Source organism: Ambystoma mexicanum, chromosome 11, assembly GCF_040938575.1.
Source record: "Ambystoma mexicanum isolate Mex_15411 chromosome 11, UKY_AmexF1_1, whole genome shotgun sequence".
Classification (NCBI taxonomy): domain Eukaryota; kingdom Metazoa; phylum Chordata; class Amphibia; order Caudata; family Ambystomatidae; genus Ambystoma; species Ambystoma mexicanum.
In genome coordinates, this window is record NC_090934.1 from 1,374,536,607 (window position 1) to 1,374,554,289 (window position 17,683).

At 45.4% G+C, this 17,683-nt stretch overlaps 1 protein-coding gene across 1 annotated transcript in view; it reads left to right on the forward strand.

The window, feature by feature from the left end:
• The window catches only part of LOC138504450 (transient receptor potential cation channel subfamily M member 7-like), a 1,624,316-nt gene that overhangs the window by 1,394,196 nt on the left and 212,437 nt on the right, over positions 1–17,683 (forward strand). Inside the window, exons 29-30 of the mRNA XM_069624957.1 lie at positions 6,952–7,019; positions 16,177–16,217. Of these exons, the coding sequence (XP_069481058.1) occupies positions 6,952–7,019; positions 16,177–16,217 (109 nt within the window). The remainder of the gene's footprint in view (positions 1–6,951; positions 7,020–16,176; positions 16,218–17,683) is intronic.

A 17,683-nucleotide genomic window follows, 5' to 3' on the forward strand; every position in this document is an offset into this window, starting at 1 on the left:
ACTATTAGTGCCTGTGTGTTTTTCTAGATGTGGTTTTAAATAAATAATTATATCTCTTTTACACCAAGCCCTGGTCAGTGTTTACTTGTTCTATTTTGTTCTCTTGACCTATTGTGAATACTCTGTATACTGCCTTACTCTTCTTGAGGGAAGTCTGACTGCTCAGCCACAGCTACCAAATGAATCTGTGTGGTACAGACTGCTACCAAGTGGGTTTACTGCCAAACACCTGTAGTCTTAAATATTTTGCAGTGGTCCTAGAGGGAGCTTCACAGGTTTCTGCCTAACAGAACTGCTGGCAGAGAGATTCCTTCTTGTATTGCACAGAACCAGAGCTGCATTACCTCTCTGCACAGTGGTAGTGTCGCTGCACTTCCTCTTTTGTTGTGGTAGTACATGGCCACTGTGTTGTCTGTCATTATCAGGACATTCTTTCCCTGTACAGAGGGCAGAAAGGCCTTCTGCGCTAGTCTGATTGCCCTCCGCTCTAAAAGGTTAATATGTAGTTTGGTCTCCAATGGAGACCAACGACCGCTGATGGTCAAATTGTTGGTATGGGCTCCTCACACCACGAGTGAGGCGTCTGTCACTACTGTTATCCTCAGCCATGGTTGCCAAAAGGGTTCTCCTTTTAAGATGTTCTCCGGACAGGCCCACTACTGAAGATCCAGTGAGACTCTGTTTGGGATTTGTAGGAGATCTGACATCCTTGCTGAGAATTGTGACCACTGGGTCCTGAGAGCCCACTTGAGAGAGCTCATGCTCAGGCGATCCTCTGGCACCAGAAACATGCAGGATGCCAAGAGGCCGAGCAACCTCAGAAAATCGAATGCTGGTAGATGATGGGCATGCTGGAATTTGGTCACCATCTGCAGAATGTTTTGAGCCCTCACCTCTGGTGGAGAGGATTTTTCCCAGGGATGCATCCAGGACTGCGCCAATGAATTTGAGTCTTTGTGATGGTATCATGTGGGACTTTTTGAGGGAGAAGCCCAGCCTGTGAAGGGAGTGACAGGTGGAGCTGGGATGTTCCAGGGCCTGTCCTGGTGAACTGGCCCTGATAAGCCAATACTCCAGGTAAGGGTAGATGTGAAAACCTCTCTCCTGAGACTCGCTGCCACAACCTCTATTAGCTTGGTGAAAACCCTCAGGCGGAGGTCAGCCCAAATTGCAGAACCCGAACTCATAATTAGAACCACCAGCAGCGAACCTCAGGTACGGTCTGTGCTTGTGATGGATCGACACATGAAAGTAAGCATCTTGAAGGGCCAATGATACCATGCAATCCTGGAGCTGGAGGGCCTGAAGGATCTGTTACGCTCACCTGACTCCCACGGAGGCGCTGGCCTGGTTCGCGCTGCTGTGACCTCTTCTAAGGTGATGCGCAGGGTTCGGAAGACGGACTGGACCGGGCCCCCAAATCTGGCTTGTCTGGCTCGCAGAAGTATCCTTCTGTAGGTGAAAATAGGGAATTAACTGTCTGCGGGGTAATGCAATCGGCTTCCCACTTTCCCCTCTCACCCTCCTTGAAACCCTTCTGTGATTTCTCGTAGCGTCTCACCTTAGGGTCTGGAAGGACGAGCTCTCCATCCTGCTTCTGATGCAGGGGCGCGTTGGTATCCAGTTACTTCACTGGATTTTCGGATTGGTGAGAACCAAACTTGCTTGGCTTCCAGGTAAGTTTTTTGATAAGAGGTTCCCCTTGTGTCCATGCATTAATGTACTAATGCTAGTGTCTTTTTCCCCATAGGGGCCGGGGTACGGAATGCCGGGGAACAGGCACAGACCCGAGATGAGAGGTGAAATCCTTGTAGAAATCAGGTAAGTCTTTAATGAGTGTTTTTTGGTAATGTCTTTTCATTCGCTCATTAACGCTGATGTCTCTTTTTCCCCTTGGGGGCTGGGGTCCGGAAATGCCAGGATGCGGCGTGGACCCGAAATGAAGAGGGAATGAATCAACAGGTAAGTCTTAGCATGGAGATTTAGCTTTCCTTATTCCCTTCTCTCTCTCACCTTTTGTTCTGGTGTTTTTCTCCCTGGGCGCTGGGGCGTGACTGCGAATCCGGATGATCGCTGCTGAACATGGAGGCGCACTGTGAAGGTGAGTGGAATGCGGCGCTGCAGCGATCGACGCAATGAGCTTTTAAATTAAAGTCTTCCTTTTCAGGATTGTCGGCGAGATGTCTCCGGGATGCGGATTTAGCAGGTAAGGACTTTTCCTTCTTCTGTTCCCTTCTTCTCTTCCTTTGCAGGTGATCCAGGATGCTGGCAGGCGTGGCAGAAGTCAGGATGCAGGAGCAGACACGGTGAGCGTCCAGCTGCTAGATGCAGAACAACGCGAAGCACGTGTGGCTGTTCGGGTGGGGTTTAAATAGCCTTGGAAGAAGTTCCACGTATGTATCCTTCCTCCAATCAGGTATGTATCCTTCCCCGACCACGCCCGGATGGTAAATTAGTCCCACAGGTAAAGTAGTTCCTTTCAGGCCTCAAGGAGGCCGGGATCCTGCAGCATGGTCTGCATCAGGTAAGTGCACCCAAGCATTCCCATAATGAGCCTGGCGCCTATGGCGCCAGGACTGATGTCTTTTATGAGCCTGGCGCCATAGGCGGCAGGACACTGTCCAAAGGGCCCCTATATGGGGTTGCTGGGTCCTTCCTTGGGGACTGGATGTCCGCTTTCGGGGATGCCGGGCTTGAACCGGCTCCCCGGGAGCTGCATCATGACAGGATCTGAGAAAGGGTTACCGTCTTGAACTTGTTGTTCCTGAGGAACTTGTTCAAGCCTCTTAAGTCCAAGATGGTTCTAAATCCTCTGTCCTTCTTGGGTACTAGAAAATACAGAGAGTACCAACCCTTGTTCCTCTCTGCTACAGGTACTGGTTCTATAGCAACTGTCTCTTGCAGGGTTAAAATCTCCTGCATAAGGAGCGGATCTGGAACCCTCAAAGAGTTGTTCCCTGGTGGATGTCACTGAGATTTCTGCAGGAAAGGTAGGCAGTAACCTTGGGCAACTGTTTCCAATGCCCGCGCATTTGAAGTAACAGCCTGCCATTCTGTCAGATGCTATGATAATCTGCCTCCTACTGCAGTCTTGTGAACGAAGACCTCAGAGAGGTTTTGGAGCCGCTGACGCAGTGGCTGAAGGTAAGGTAGCCACTGCTGGTGCGCTCTTAGTACTTCCCCGTCCTCTTTAAGCCAGCTGTCCTCTGCCTCTTCCAAATGTGGAGTAATGGCAAAAGGACCTACCTCTCCAGGGTGTACCTGTGTGGCGGTTTGGAGTTTGTGTTATTGCAGCTCCAAGGGATTTGGCTGCCGCCTTGGAAATTTGCAGCTTCTCCAAACTCTCATCAGCTTTGTTCCCAAATAAATGCGTGCCGTCAAAGGGCATGTTAAGAAACCTGGATTGTACGTCTGGAGCAAATCTTGACTTTGGCAACCAGGCAAATCTGTACATCGCTGTACTAGCTACCATTGCTCTCCTGGTACTGTCAACAGAGTCGAGACCAGTCGGGGGAATCACACATTGCGTCTTTCCCATCCTTGACAATGTTAAGGAAACCGTCTCGCTCCTCCCCTTAGCAGATATGGTCAGCCACCATAGAAATGCACTTCCAAAGGGTGTATGTGTAAACCTCGCTACCATGCACGTAGCATTGGCCGACTTCAAGGCCATACTGCCGGACAAAAAAACCTTTTTGGCCATGGCATCATAACGTTTGTTGTCTCTATGCTGAGGTATTGTAGCATAGGCATTTTGCCTTCTTGTGGAGGTGGCTGCCTGAACTACCAGGCTTTCTGGTGTTGGGTGCTTGGAGAGGTAAAAAGGTTCAGAGCTAGAAACTCTGTACTTAGTTGTCAGCTTTTCATTTACAGCGTGAATAACCTCTGGTGCCTCCCAGTTAGAAGCCACTCGCCTTTGTAAGTCTTGATTAAAAGGGACAATTGGATCCTGCTGTGGTCCTCTGTCCAATGTGTCCGTAAGATCATCCTGTTCAAAAACAGGGGTAGGTCTTGACCACCCCATGTATTTCATGACCCTTGACATTAGCTGTCTATATGTTACCTCAGCGTGGTCATCAGGGTCTGCTCTTCAGAATTCAACCTCAAGAGAGTTGTCAATTCCACTAGCCTCATGAAGGCATTTTTTTTAAGTTCTTCATACATGAGTCCTCTGATTATCAGTGCCTCAGGCACTGATGGTGTTCCATATGATAACCCAAAAGGCCTTTCATCAGAGGATTCCTCTTGATCTTCATAAATGGAAGACAGGGAATTGAAGAATTCTGAATGTGGTAAAGAAGTATATGTCTTTTCAACTGCAGTTGACATTGTTTGTTGTTACATGTGCCGGAATTGTCGATGTGGACGTCGATGGCTTCGACAATTGTGTCGATGGCATCAACGATCGCGTCAATGGCTTTGACACATGAGGCGTCAAGGAGGTCGACACTCAAAGCTTTGATGTCTTCTCCACAGTTATCGGCGCCAATGGCGTGGATGATGCACTTTCCGGTCTTCCCTTGGCGTCGATGATGTTGATGGTTTAGTCTTCGAGGTGACTTTTTCTCGACTCGATACTTGGACACCGGGTCCGAGGATGCACGGCTTTTGTGCTTTCGAGGTCTTTCGACCGGAGTATCGCCTTTAGGTATTTTAGAGGGGGGTCAAGGCTGTGTTCTTAAAAACCTTTAAAATGTGGAATCTAAACTCCTCCCACTGGGCCGGTGAACTGGATTTAGTGGGGCAAACGACCCGAAGAAGACGTGGAAGATGGCGATCTAGGGCGCCGTTTCTTTCCGTGTCTTGAAGTCGACGAATGGTGTGAACCACTTTGTGAACGGGAACGTTTGGACTTTTTTCGACGAGGAGAAACCATCCTCGACTCATCTGAGGTTTTTTGTTTCGATGGAGTAGAAGGGGATTTTTGGGCCTTAGCTGCAAGCTTCCACCCTATGTTATGTTACTTTGCATTTATATAGCACCTTATGTACCATTGGTATGGTCTGAAGGCGCTGGGAGGTTGAACGCCCTCGGGAACCGAAGTTCAAGTCAGTAGAGAGAGTAGAGAGAGTCAAAGGTGCTTGTGAGCAACAGATATGTGTGCAGCTGGTGTGGCATTTGTGTAATAGCTGCTTCATAGCAGTAGGTGTGTTGCTTGAGAGATCAGGGTTATGTGTTGGTTCTGGCAGGTTTTATCCAGACCGGTTCTGGCTGCGTTAGGCCTGAGGAGAACGCCTGGCTGGGGGGGTGAAACCAGCAGTGATTAGTTAGAGTGATGTGCAGTATGAGGCGGATGTTGGTATGAGAACAGCTATAACGAATGGTGTCATAGTATCTTGAGTGGTGGTGTAAAAAGGAGAGTAAGCATGGTGATGTGATAAGATGGTTTACTTGCTCTTTCAAACGTTACATGCATTCCAAACCATTCATGTATGTCGCGCACTTCTATGCGATCTAGTCCATTCCACGCACTCCACGTCCTTTCCACGCACTCCTTCCTTTCCACGCTTGATCTTTTCTGACCAATCAGGCTCTGCCCATGTCTATATGTAGTACTCTTTGAAAGCACAATCCTCTTTCTTTGGCAGCGAATGTCCATACAACTTGAAACGTCAATAGTCAACTTTCCAACCAACAGAACACTGGAACGCTCCACTCTGGCGTCCTATGGACCAAACATTCTCCTTTCAAACTTTACTCGTTGCCTTCTGTTCTTCTCCTGAAATGAACAGAGATACAATCATAAGGGCGGGTCCTACATATACCACATGTCACAAAACAGTTTACTGTAGCATTCATCATACCCCTGGGTGGGATATAATGCTTGTCTCCTTGTCTTTAATAGAATCAAGACTGGCCAGCACTCTCAGCATGGGCAATCTTCATAGTTGGCCTTTTACCCACATTATTGGCCTTTTACCCATATTTTCCCAGAAAGTGTGCTTTGTAATGCACCATTTTAACCCATTATTCAAAACATTTATTCTGGGGAGGGAAAAGAATCTCCCCGGACACCCTCCAACCCATTTTCGTTGTTTCGGGTTCCCTCGCTATAAAAATCACTTATTGTGGCAAATATTTACACACTCCAAAAAAAAAACTCATTACATTAAAGATTTACGCTTTGATTGAAAAGCATATTTACTTCTTTCACGTGCAGTAGTGCATGCCCCTGCAGCAGCATAATCATCATGGACGTTCCACATACGCGGTGGTCCGGACCGGCCCCTGGTCTGGCGTTGCCTGTGCTTTAAGGAGCTTGGGGGGCGGGGGGGCTCCCACAGCAAGGCTCGCAGGTGAGCTGCCAAATTTTGTGCTACGCCATTGGGCGCTGTGTCTGACAAAGGGGTAGTGTGCTCAGCGCGCCTTGAAGTCTGCCAGTGAGTCTCCTGACCGTTAACTTAGATCTTTAGTTGAGGCAGGGAAACCCCTCTTAGGAATAGGGAAAAATTGCTTTTCTTTTGCTTTATTCTTCGATAAGTCTTTAGCCCCAAAGATGCCACCATTATGTCAGTCCCTTCTGCACCCTTACAGGACTCGGTATGACATAGGGTAGTTGATGAAATTATTCATTCATTCCACCAGGGAAGCCATCCATTGTCCTCCACTGTTTGTTAATTTGCATAACACAGCTAGGCTGTGTGGAATATTCAATTACTGCACATCTTTTGATATTATTGCTCATACGAACGAAAATGAATTCAATACAGTAGGTTATATTAAGACGAATGCAAAAGTCTTGAGTCGAATGACAGCCTTTCATACATTATAGAAAATATAAACAATCCAGAGTGTATACAATCCATCTGTGTAATTCAGACAATGTGAGCTGGACAACACTCTCTTTTGTTGGGCTAGTCATCCTATGCCTTTGATAGCAGTGATCTCTCTGATGCAGGCGGATGCGCGCGACCATCAACACTTACTAATTACTTTTTTGTCTCCTCCTAGAATTGAACCAGAGAAAAGCAACTTCAGGCGATACAGACCAGGTGGATTCTAAATCTGCGCTACTGATGGTTCGTATAGAAACTTGTGGACTGGAAATAAATCTCAAAATTGGTTTATGAAAAAAAGAACTCCAACATATAAAGCACGTTTTGAGAACATTTGACAGCAATTTGGTTTTGGTCCCTCCAGGCAGTGAGTCATATAAACTGATTACTGATACATTCAGGGAAAACCTCTGGAAAAAGTTATTCTCAGGCAACCAGTCATGGGTATTTCGGATGGTGTATGTTAACAGCCCGCCAGGTTCTTTGCGACAGCTTAGTTATCTGCAGCAATGGGAATCTTTTCAGCTTATTAGTTCGCGATTTTTCTCATTGCCATTGGATATTTGTGGAACTGCTTGGTTTAATATGGTTTTATGTGGCCCAGTTTAGAAACACTTTAAGCATGTGACAGTTGCTTTCCATAGTAGAGTCTTGGGCCTTAGCACATACCCATGTTTTATAATGTTAGCAGTGACAGGACAAATTTACTCTGGTTTAAAGCTAGGCATCTGGCATCTATCGCGACCGTCTGTTTCTGGCATGTGTTCCTTTTGGCCTGTCGCACTTCAAAAGAAAATCATGACAGGGTCAGGAATGCATAGGGGAAAAAAGGGCATCTGAATGAGCACATCTAAGATTGAATACCCATGCAGCTATTTAACCACATTGTATCACTGATGTTTCACTGAAGTTTAAAGCAATTTATGGGGGCAGATGGAGGGTCAAATAATGGCATTGAGGGTAAGAGAAGGAATGTTGGGGCAGTATGTGTGTGTGTGTGGTGTGAGACATGCATGGTATCAAGAGAGACACATACTCAAAAGCATTCGTTTGAAAACCTTTATTTGCTAAGGTTCCTGGATTGCTGGAATGCTAACTTATTTCTAATGGGCGTGGTCTAATAGTCCAAAATAAAATGTTGTGTGTAAAGCTTTGCTTGCCCTCACGCTGTACAAAAATGCGATAGGAAGTCTTTTTAAAAGGAAAAAAATTGTGCTTTACAAAAAAATAGCATAGTTGGTTTCAGGTGGTCTTCTCACCAAGTTCAATTTGGTCAGTGTCACAAAGATGATTCTTAGATAGGCCTCTCAGGGTTTCCTTCCCCAAGCTCAGGCCTCTTCCAGCTTTCATAACAAAACGCCATATATGCACTTCCATTTTTGGTTTCACATGGTGCCTTTCCTCAAGCTTAGGCCCCTATAGTTCCAAACACCAATTCAGCTGGTCAGGATATGCCTTTCCTTTAAATAAAGTCTCTCTTACACATCATTCTCTCATGGGGTAGATGGAATCAGATGCTTTTGAAAATGCCAGGATCTTTGTTTTTCCTCAGCGTGACCACTCTGACCCTTTTGCCTCTCTCTTGGTTTCTATTGCTTCCTGCACCACTTTCATGCTTTCCTTTCCTTTTCCTGTGCACACTTGCACTGTCTTTAATTCTCCTCTGGGTCGTGCCTCTTGCACGCTTCTCCAAGGGCTTCTGGGCCCTTTCCACTTTCTTTTGCTTTCGTGCCTCGTACACCTTTTTCAAGGGCTTCTTGCCCTTTTTTACACTTTCGTGCTTCTGGCCCCTTTTTCACTTATCAGTTCACTGTCCAACTTTATTTCACTTATTACTTCACACACACGCGTCTCTCTAGTTTTGTGCTGACACTTTCACTTCACTTGAATACTTTAACAAACGCGATCCTCTTTCTTAAGCGTTTCACATTGCACTTTATCACGCTCTTCACAACCCGGCTCTGCAATGTTTTTAGACTCACCGAACTGACTTCTGCATTTCGGGTTCTCAACGGTTCTTCGTTCTGAGGTCAGGGTCTCCCCGCCTGCCCTCGGACACTACTGGGCTGTCTCACCGGCCCAGGGGAATGAGCACTTGGCATCCCTTGGATCCAATATGCAGACTCTCCAGGGCTCCGTGGAGACACTGCTCCCTCACCACGCTTCTGCACTTACGAACTGCATCTCCTCAGAGTCTCTGCATCTGGTCCCGGGAAGCTCTGGCATCTCGGCTCTCTTCCCAGCTCGCTCTTTTGCTGGACTTCCTACTCGCTTATCATTTTGTGTGAGACCACACCTTTTATAACAAAAAGACTGGTCAAGTGGAGACAGGTGTGACTAGTTACTGGTGAATGCCTGACCCTGCCCGACTCTTAGTAGGATAGCTTGGGTATTTCTAGGGTAGGTTGCCCTTATTTTCCCCATGTTATTCATGTGGGTAATCTTTACTGGTCTTAGTTGCTTCTTCTTCGTCTCAGTATTTGTTGGAAATGGGGAGGGAGAGTTTGGGTTAGATTGAATTTGACGTTGACAGGTTATAGAAGTTGATGGGTAGTGAATAGGGTAAGACCCATTGGCCCTAATCTGGTAGAGAAAAAGTGAATCCTTCTGTATTAAAGCATTCCTTAGGTTACCTGCCCGGATATGCGAGTACAGGTCAATATAACCCATCTCATGATCTGAATGGAGAAAAGACAAAGAAACGTTGGAATTAAGATTCTGGTTTTGTCTCTTTCTTGGGTTAGGGCTAATGGGGTCTGCATAACCTATAAAGGCTTCTGGGATTTTCCACCCATTATCCCATTGGAACACTGCGTCTCTCCTAGGGTATTCTCCTGAGGGTAGCCCCAGTCTCCCCTACCAAGGTCATCCTCCCTCGTCCTCGGTTGGATCCAATAGCGATGGCCCTCCCCTGGCCACCCGAGTAGAGGATTCTTGGGATCTACATGGGAGAATACTTCTAGGTTTCTTACAGTGGGTCTGTATTACAATGCAGTGAAATGTCAGGTGCGAAAAAGGGGATAGATCCTTGCAATCCACCATCCTGTTATCCTAGTTGGACTTTTTATTTAATGTGCCTCTGCCTACCCTTCACCTAAGAGAAACAACAAAATTCTCAAGCTGGATCAACTGTGGCCTAGTTAGGATCATCCTCATAAAAAGTGTCCCTGTACAAGATGAAAATAAATTTAAAAAAGAAAAATGTTTAGCAATAAATGTCATTTAAGGGTCACCGGGATACCAGATTCCTTCTTACCCTTGATGCTGCCTCTTGCGACCAATGGGCTATAGATCGGCGGGGCAGCACTGTGAGCAAAAAGCAACTTTATAAGATTGGTTTACTTTCTACAGTTCTCTCTTAATGCATCCACATATTTCTAATGGATTAGGTGGGGCTAGGCAAGGAACAAGATGGTAGGAAGTTGCTTTCCCACCCTTACCACATTAATACAAAGAGGTCCGAGAGAGGGTGGGGGAAGGAGCTGTATAATTAGTTGATGGCCGGAGTCACAAGGCTGAGTCCAAGCTAGGTGCTCACTTTACGTTTCAGCGGTTGACACAGGTGTAGGAGTGAGCCATTATCAATGGAAGATATGGGGCTCAAGACATGTTTGTCGAACTCTTCAGTCAATCGGGGCACAGGATCACCTATTAGTATGTTGGAGCCCGCGCCCCCTCCACTCCATAGCTGTGTGTTCTGCGGGGCACTTCAGGAATTTGCCCTGTGTAAGTCCAACGCAAGGCAGGTTGATGGGAGGGAAAAGCCCATTAGTGTATGTTGATTAGCCACCTGGAGAGAGGGGGCTTCTCCAGCAAGGGTGGCACATCCCCTTTTCAATTCTTCTTAATCAAGGGTGTGTCTAGAGAGTCCTCCGCAGTGCACGCAATGCTGTGTGTGTGTTTCGCCCCCTTCTAAGCCCCACTCCGCAGGCATAATCTGCACTGGAAATTCGGTTTTGTCATTCCTAAAGCAGGGGAGGGGGGCACAGGGAGGAAGGGGAGGGAGGGAGAGAGAGGGGAAGAAGGGGGGGTGGGAAGAGGGGGAAGAGAGGCCTGTAGTATGCTGTATAGCTGAGCAGGCTAACCCAAGACCAGCTCAAAGGAACCACACGCTCAGTCACCGGCCTGACTAAGGATAGGGGGCTTGCTGGATAGGGGTGCTATTAAAGGCTCCCCGTTTACTCAGAGTGAGGCATGCACTCACTGAGGGTCACCGGGAGAAGAACTTAACCCCCCCTCTCACCAGAACTAACTCCTGCAGCCCTAATTCAGAGCTGTCCAATACCACAATACAACTCGGCTCAGGTTACGGCACGTGGCTGGACACAGATTTGATGGTCGAAGGAAGGCTTTACATGGGGACTGAGACCACGGTTAGAAATAAACAGTGCTGTTTTCCCCTCTCACCTTACCACCAACTGCTCGAGGAGCCTAGTGGTCTCCACTCTCCCCGGCATCTTTTCCAGCACGTTTAGTCCTTTGCCTCCCAGTCATCCTAATGTGTAGGAGCCCGCAGGCACTGGTCCGCGGTGTCCTCCGCACTGTGAAACTGCTTGTGGAACCTCTGTTTGAAGCAGGGAACAGCTCTCTCTGCCTCGGGCGCTAGTCTGATCCGAAAACTGGAGGAAAGGACCTTGCAGCATCCTATCAATGTCCACTGCACTTCACCGGCTCCGCCACGAATTGCGTAACTCATATTGTCAAGCCGCACCAGCCAATAGCACACACTGGTCGCTTCTGACAAAAACAGGTTGCTCACTTGTGCTCACTTTGAAGTTAATAGTGGGGTGTGTAAAAAAGGGAATGAGTGAGGAGGTTGGACCAAAGGTGAGGAGCAGAATCTGGACATATGCAGTTTAACATACAAAATATGGTTATACCAGGTATATGGCTATTAATTGACATTACTTAGGCAAAAGAGGATTCAGCACCGTACATTTGGTAATTACAATACATGTATGCAGAAATAACTGGTATAATGTGGCAATGCTGGGGCCTTTTAGGCTCCTTTTGGTATATGATGAAACCCTTGTAAGGCTGTAATGTACATACAGTGACTATGCCATACAAATGAGGTATTAACTGGCGTATGATGGTAGCCACTGGTCATATGTTGCTGTAATGACAGGTCCTTGCTCCGCACTCTCTGACGGCAGTGCCCCTGCCCTGTTTTTGGTTATGCTGGGTCTACTATGGCATATCATGACCTGTCCCGTGACATATCCAGGCAGCACCCGAGTTGAAATATGATTAGTAACTTAAATAGTTATTGCCTTCTTTAATAACTATTGGTTATTTTATTAATCTTTTATTTACATCCACAGTGTCACTTCCAGTGATCTAATTCCTGGGGCCTTTGAAGCTCCACTTGGCATACGAGGGCAGCATCATGACATGTGAGGCTGTATCTTTCACATGTTGGTAATGCCATGTATATGAAATACCTAATGCCATTCGAGAGGAATTTGCGGCTGCAATTGACAAATGGTAGGATTTGAACCTGTGAGGCTGTGCCTTGCAAATGGTGACTATATCATGCAAATGGTGACTATATCATGCATATGGTGCAGTAACTTTCAGATAATGTGTAGCAAAGTTCTAAAATGATGTTTGGCCATAGATGAACACTTTAACAAGGTTATGCTTACAATTACTCATGTGGCCAGGATCTTGCAAGTTAGATCCGTCACTTGCCACAGTTTTGTTCATCACTTGCTTCGGTCTGATTTGTTAGGTGGTCGTCATTCCGATATGCAATAGTCCGGTTTCACGTCTCTATCTCTGGTTGATCTGGAAACTTTGAACTAGTTCCCAGCCAGCATGTAAGGGTTTGCTTCACAGACTCTCTCACCTACTGGTGTGAGAGCTTGAACTTCACTTCCAGGTTCTGCTTTGTTTCTGAGTCTTTCCTTTCACAATCAATTCTTGGACTCTAGATTTTAGTTCCCATGCTGGTACACTTGGCAAATCTAGTGCATTTCTCTGATGTATTAGAAATATGATCTTCACTTCGCACAATTGGTTTCTTGACTGGGATATTTTGTGAGGCAACCTCTTCCTAAGAGATATGGGAAAGCCCAGACTTCAATTTCTACAGTCCACTTTTTTTCATTGGGTACACAAGATCTCTTGGCAGCGTTTGATTTGGTACATCACAAGATCGTTTGCTAACACCTCTACTCAGTGGCACATTTTTCAACTGAAGCTACCAGATGGATCACCTCCTTCCTAGCCGATAAAACTATCAAAGTCTTCCCCAAAAATGCAAGTGCCCCTCCCTTGCGAATCTCTTGTGGTGCCCCCCAAGGCTTCTGCGTCTCGCCCACCCTCTACAACATCTTCACGAAACCACTATTTGACCGAGTAGACAATCAAGGCATCTCTTACATGAACTACTCTGACGACATGCAAATCATCCTCCTCCTCTCAGGCAACTATTGAGATGACTTTTCTAAATTACTCACAGTTTACCATACCATCCAGGCATGGATGGCCTCGCACCTACTTTGTCTCAATGATGAAAAAATAGAGATTCTCCTCGTGGACTCCCCAGCAGTGCTAGAAAATAACCTAAAGATCTTTATAGCTCCTTCACCATTGATGGTATCACGATCCCGGTCTCCCCTACAGTGAATACTCTGGGAGTTGACCTTGATGCGTCCCTCTCACTAACGTGACATGTCAATGCTATTGCGTCCTTCACCGGCCACACTACCAAAATGATCAATGCCTGCAGGCCCTTCTGCTGACAGCTGCCTCACCATCGCCCGAGCTGTCATCGGCTCTAGACGTGTCGATTGCAACGCTGTCTTTGCCTGCACCTCTATACGAAATATTAATAAAATGTAAGTTATCCAGAACAATGCACTACGCACTGCCCTCAATATACCTAAACAAGAACATATTCCAGAGCTGTCCATTGGTTGCCAATACGTGAATGTATTACCTTCAAAACTCTCTCCCTCACCCATAAATGCCTTTCTAATTCCACCCCTCCCTACCTGGCACAGAAATTCACAAAAGCCCAATCACTGAGACCAACCAGAGCTGCCTATGCTCACCAACTCATCACTCCAAGATTCAGATGAGCTAGAGCAGGTGGCTCTAGCTTCCCTGCCACTGCATCAAAGCTGTGGAACACACTGCAGCCAGCCCTAAGATCTGAACAATCCTACTGGTCATTCCACAAACTCTTGAACACCTGGCTTTTTACCTATAAAAAAACCTGTGAACACCGACCACAGACTATTTATCATCTATGTCTGCTTGTTGATTGACTGCCTCACTCTCTGTAACTTATAATGCAACTAGCGCCATGATGCCCTCTGGTTTAGAGAGCTGTACAGATGTTAAAATAAATAAAATTAAAATAAAGTTCTTCAGAGGTATTGACCATCCGGACATCAATTCAACCCATGTCAATTTTCAGTTTCCTTAATTTATCAGATACCCTCCCCTTCAGAAGTATTGCGAATATAAGCACATTCTTTGACAACTTAGACAACTTGTCCATTAGGAGCATTGAGAATATAGATATCATTCCCACAACACTTGTTCACTTTCTTTGACTGGTTAGGCTATCTTTCCTTTGTAGATATTCGTAATCTGTGCTTCAATTCCCACTATGCAGTACTTCTTTACTCGCTTTCACTTGTTAGATAATATCTACTTCAAATGCATAAACACCTCAGTTCTCAAGATGTAACACTTCTTCACTTTGGTGGACATGTTGGAGAACCTTTCCTTCAAAGGTGTTCGGAATATTGACTACAATTCCCGCAATGCAGTACTATTTGCTATCTAGGATTCCAATTAGATGCTTTCTTAGAGGTATTATGAATCTGGTCATCAACATCCTCTCTAAAACTCCCCTTCTTTTCAGACTTGGTACTTGTACCACTTTGGGGTGCTGGTGCAGTGGTCTGCTTCTCACAGTGGAAGAAAGGCTCATCGTTTTCTATTTCAGTCACACTCCCTCTGCCTGCTCTCCTGTTCACTATTTCTCCCTTTTAGCTTACTTCCTCCCCTACCTTGTGTGATCAGCGGTAGAGAGGATTTGGAGGGGTATGCCATTGCTCTCTTCTTGGTTGCTGCTGGCAACACAGTCTTGCAGCAGCATGCGGAGTGGAGTATTCACACTCACTTTTTGATGCTTCTCCCTGCTTCAGTCACAGACCTAGAAGTATATCTAGCATACTTCACTCGACTATCCACGTGATCCTAACACAGCTCAGCGAAGTCTGGCTTCCTCTATGCTCCATCGTCACCTATCGACAAGACCTTCCCTCTGGGTAGCCACCTAGTTGATTCTCCTGAATGGCCAGTCACGTGATGAGGAGGCATGGAAGACTCTTTGCCATGTCAATGTCTCTCTGGCTTTGAGGGTACTTCTCCACAAATAACTGTACCGCATAAATGTTTGAGGCTGCAATTGACATATGATGGCAGCACCTGGATATGTGAAGCTGTACATTACATAGTATCACTGTACCTGAGGTAGGCTAAAATAGGCAGAAGATGGCTTTGTCATATGCGGTTGTACTGGCATTTGGAGGCAGTGCTTTCGGCCTGCTTTTGATTCTGCTGGTTGCACCAGTACATATCATGACCCCGCGCACAGCATATCAAGGCAGTACCATACTTGAAATATGACTGGTAGCTAAAATAGGCTTTTGTCCACTTTAGTAGCCTTTTGTTATTTAATTATCTGTAGTGTATGTTTTTTTTTTTTTACATCTGCGTGTTACTCCATGTTTGCTATTGGGTGAAAGGTTATGACCTCCCTTCCTGCTATGTTAACAGGGCAGACAGTAATGTGATTTGGCTGCCATTTTGGTGAAATAATGTCCCTTCGTAGAACCCTAAACTAGCAGAGAATAATAAAAATCGTGTACAGAAATGGGGGCAACACTATGTCACAAGTAAAATATAATTTTGTATTGTGTTATTGCACAAATCCCAAGAGCCTGAGAATCTATAATCTTTGACAATGATGCAATGTCCATGAATTATTCAAGATTCAAACAAATGTTTCCAAATTGATCTTATACATTATCTGTATGATGCACAGGCTCTTTCTCTCTTTCTCTCCTCTGTCTCCTCAACGGCCTCTTCCTCATACTCTTTTTTTCACTCCTTTTTGTGTTTGCCGGTCACGCTCTTGCGATCTATCTTTCTAAAACGGTCTGCGGATCGAAGTGTTACATGAAGACAACTTGTCAAATTGAGGAAAGCTTCAATGGTAAATGTCTCACAGAGGGCTTCTTCTGCGCATACAATATTTTCAGAAGGTTTGTGTTGAAGCTGCTTGTTGGTCTGCCATTGGTGTGACAGAACCACGTCATTGCACGTATTAAATTAACATTTACTGTTTGCCTTAATTCTTTTATTTGTGTTAAAGGATCTGAGGCCCCGTAGATCATCATTCGACATCAGCAGACAGTAAGTAATACGTCTTTCAAATCTGTTCAATATTGACCCCTAGGGAATGTTTAGGAAAGACTTCATGGAAGTATTGTGGTTCTTGAAAGCTGTGCTTCTGACGTTTGTAGATGTTCTTTTTTTGAAACTGCCCGGTAGCCCTGCTTTCATTGGTACATGACTGGCAGACTGATGAGGGCTTCAATTGGCTGTAAGATGCATTGCACAGGTTGTTTAATCAATGTTGCAATATCAGCCATAAAAATATGAGTGAATGTCTACACAACAGTCATGGTGAACTATATATATATATATATATATATATGTATTCACTACTAAAGTTCTATGTGCTATTTCATGTAACTGCTATACAGGATTTTCTATTTGAGATGTTGGGCTAATAAATATATACCAATACATAAGGTTTTTCCCCTAATGCAATAGCCTGTATATTTTCTCTTTATATGTATAGGTGATGGTATTTAGTACATGCGAGCGTTACACAATTTTACCTTTCTGCACCTGATAGATCAACGGCTTAAGGATGAATAGTGCTTCTCTTTATTTATGCTTAGTGTAGCCAAACCACTATTCAGAAAAGAGAGCTTTCTATTTTAATAGGTGTAAACAATGTGATAACCATAGTAACCCATTTTATTTTTATATAGCAGTTCATGAGGGATTCCTCCTGCTTCTAGGTATTATTATTACCCAATGTATCATTCTCGGGTGGGTGAAGGGCTGGGTTCCACCTGCAAGGATTCGAATTTGCACTTGTTCAATCTAAGCCTGTGTCAGAGGCAGGCGTTTAACGCCAGAGTCCTGAAACCTGCATGTAACTCTTCAAATAACTGAGTAGTGAGTGTTACACCTGTGGGCCACTTGAGAACAATCAGTCCAACCATAGTAAGGTCCAAAATTCCAGGGCACAAAAGGCTGACACAGTATGTATTTCACACCTTTGCAATGTTAATTAGGTATGGAGATGCATGGTCTAGAGGCATGCATGCTAGTAACCTGCTACTTTCCCCAACATGTTGGACTCAGAAGGCCTCAAGGAGACAGTGTAACTTGAAAACAGAGAGGGTAATTGGCTTCAAGCGAGCTGGCCTACTCTTCATTCAAGTGCTGCATACCACACACGCTGCCTCTACAGGTCAGATAAACAGAACTCTGCACTTCGAATCTTTGCATAGGTTTTGAGTTGAGAGAAGTGTTTACAAGCCTATGAGCATGCTGAGATGTAGACTGTAGCAGCAGCCAAGGTGTTTGTTAATGATGTAGTATATTGAACTTGGAGGTTACCAATCGTGGGCACGAGGAACAGACTAGAATCATTTATTACTTGTAATGTGTAATGATATGATATGATAATGAAATGACAAGACATTTATAATGCGCCAGTACACAAGTGTTTCTAGGCGCGACAAGGCAAGGGAGGGAAGATAAATGGAGGACAGAATGAACTATCTTACTAGGCCTTGTGT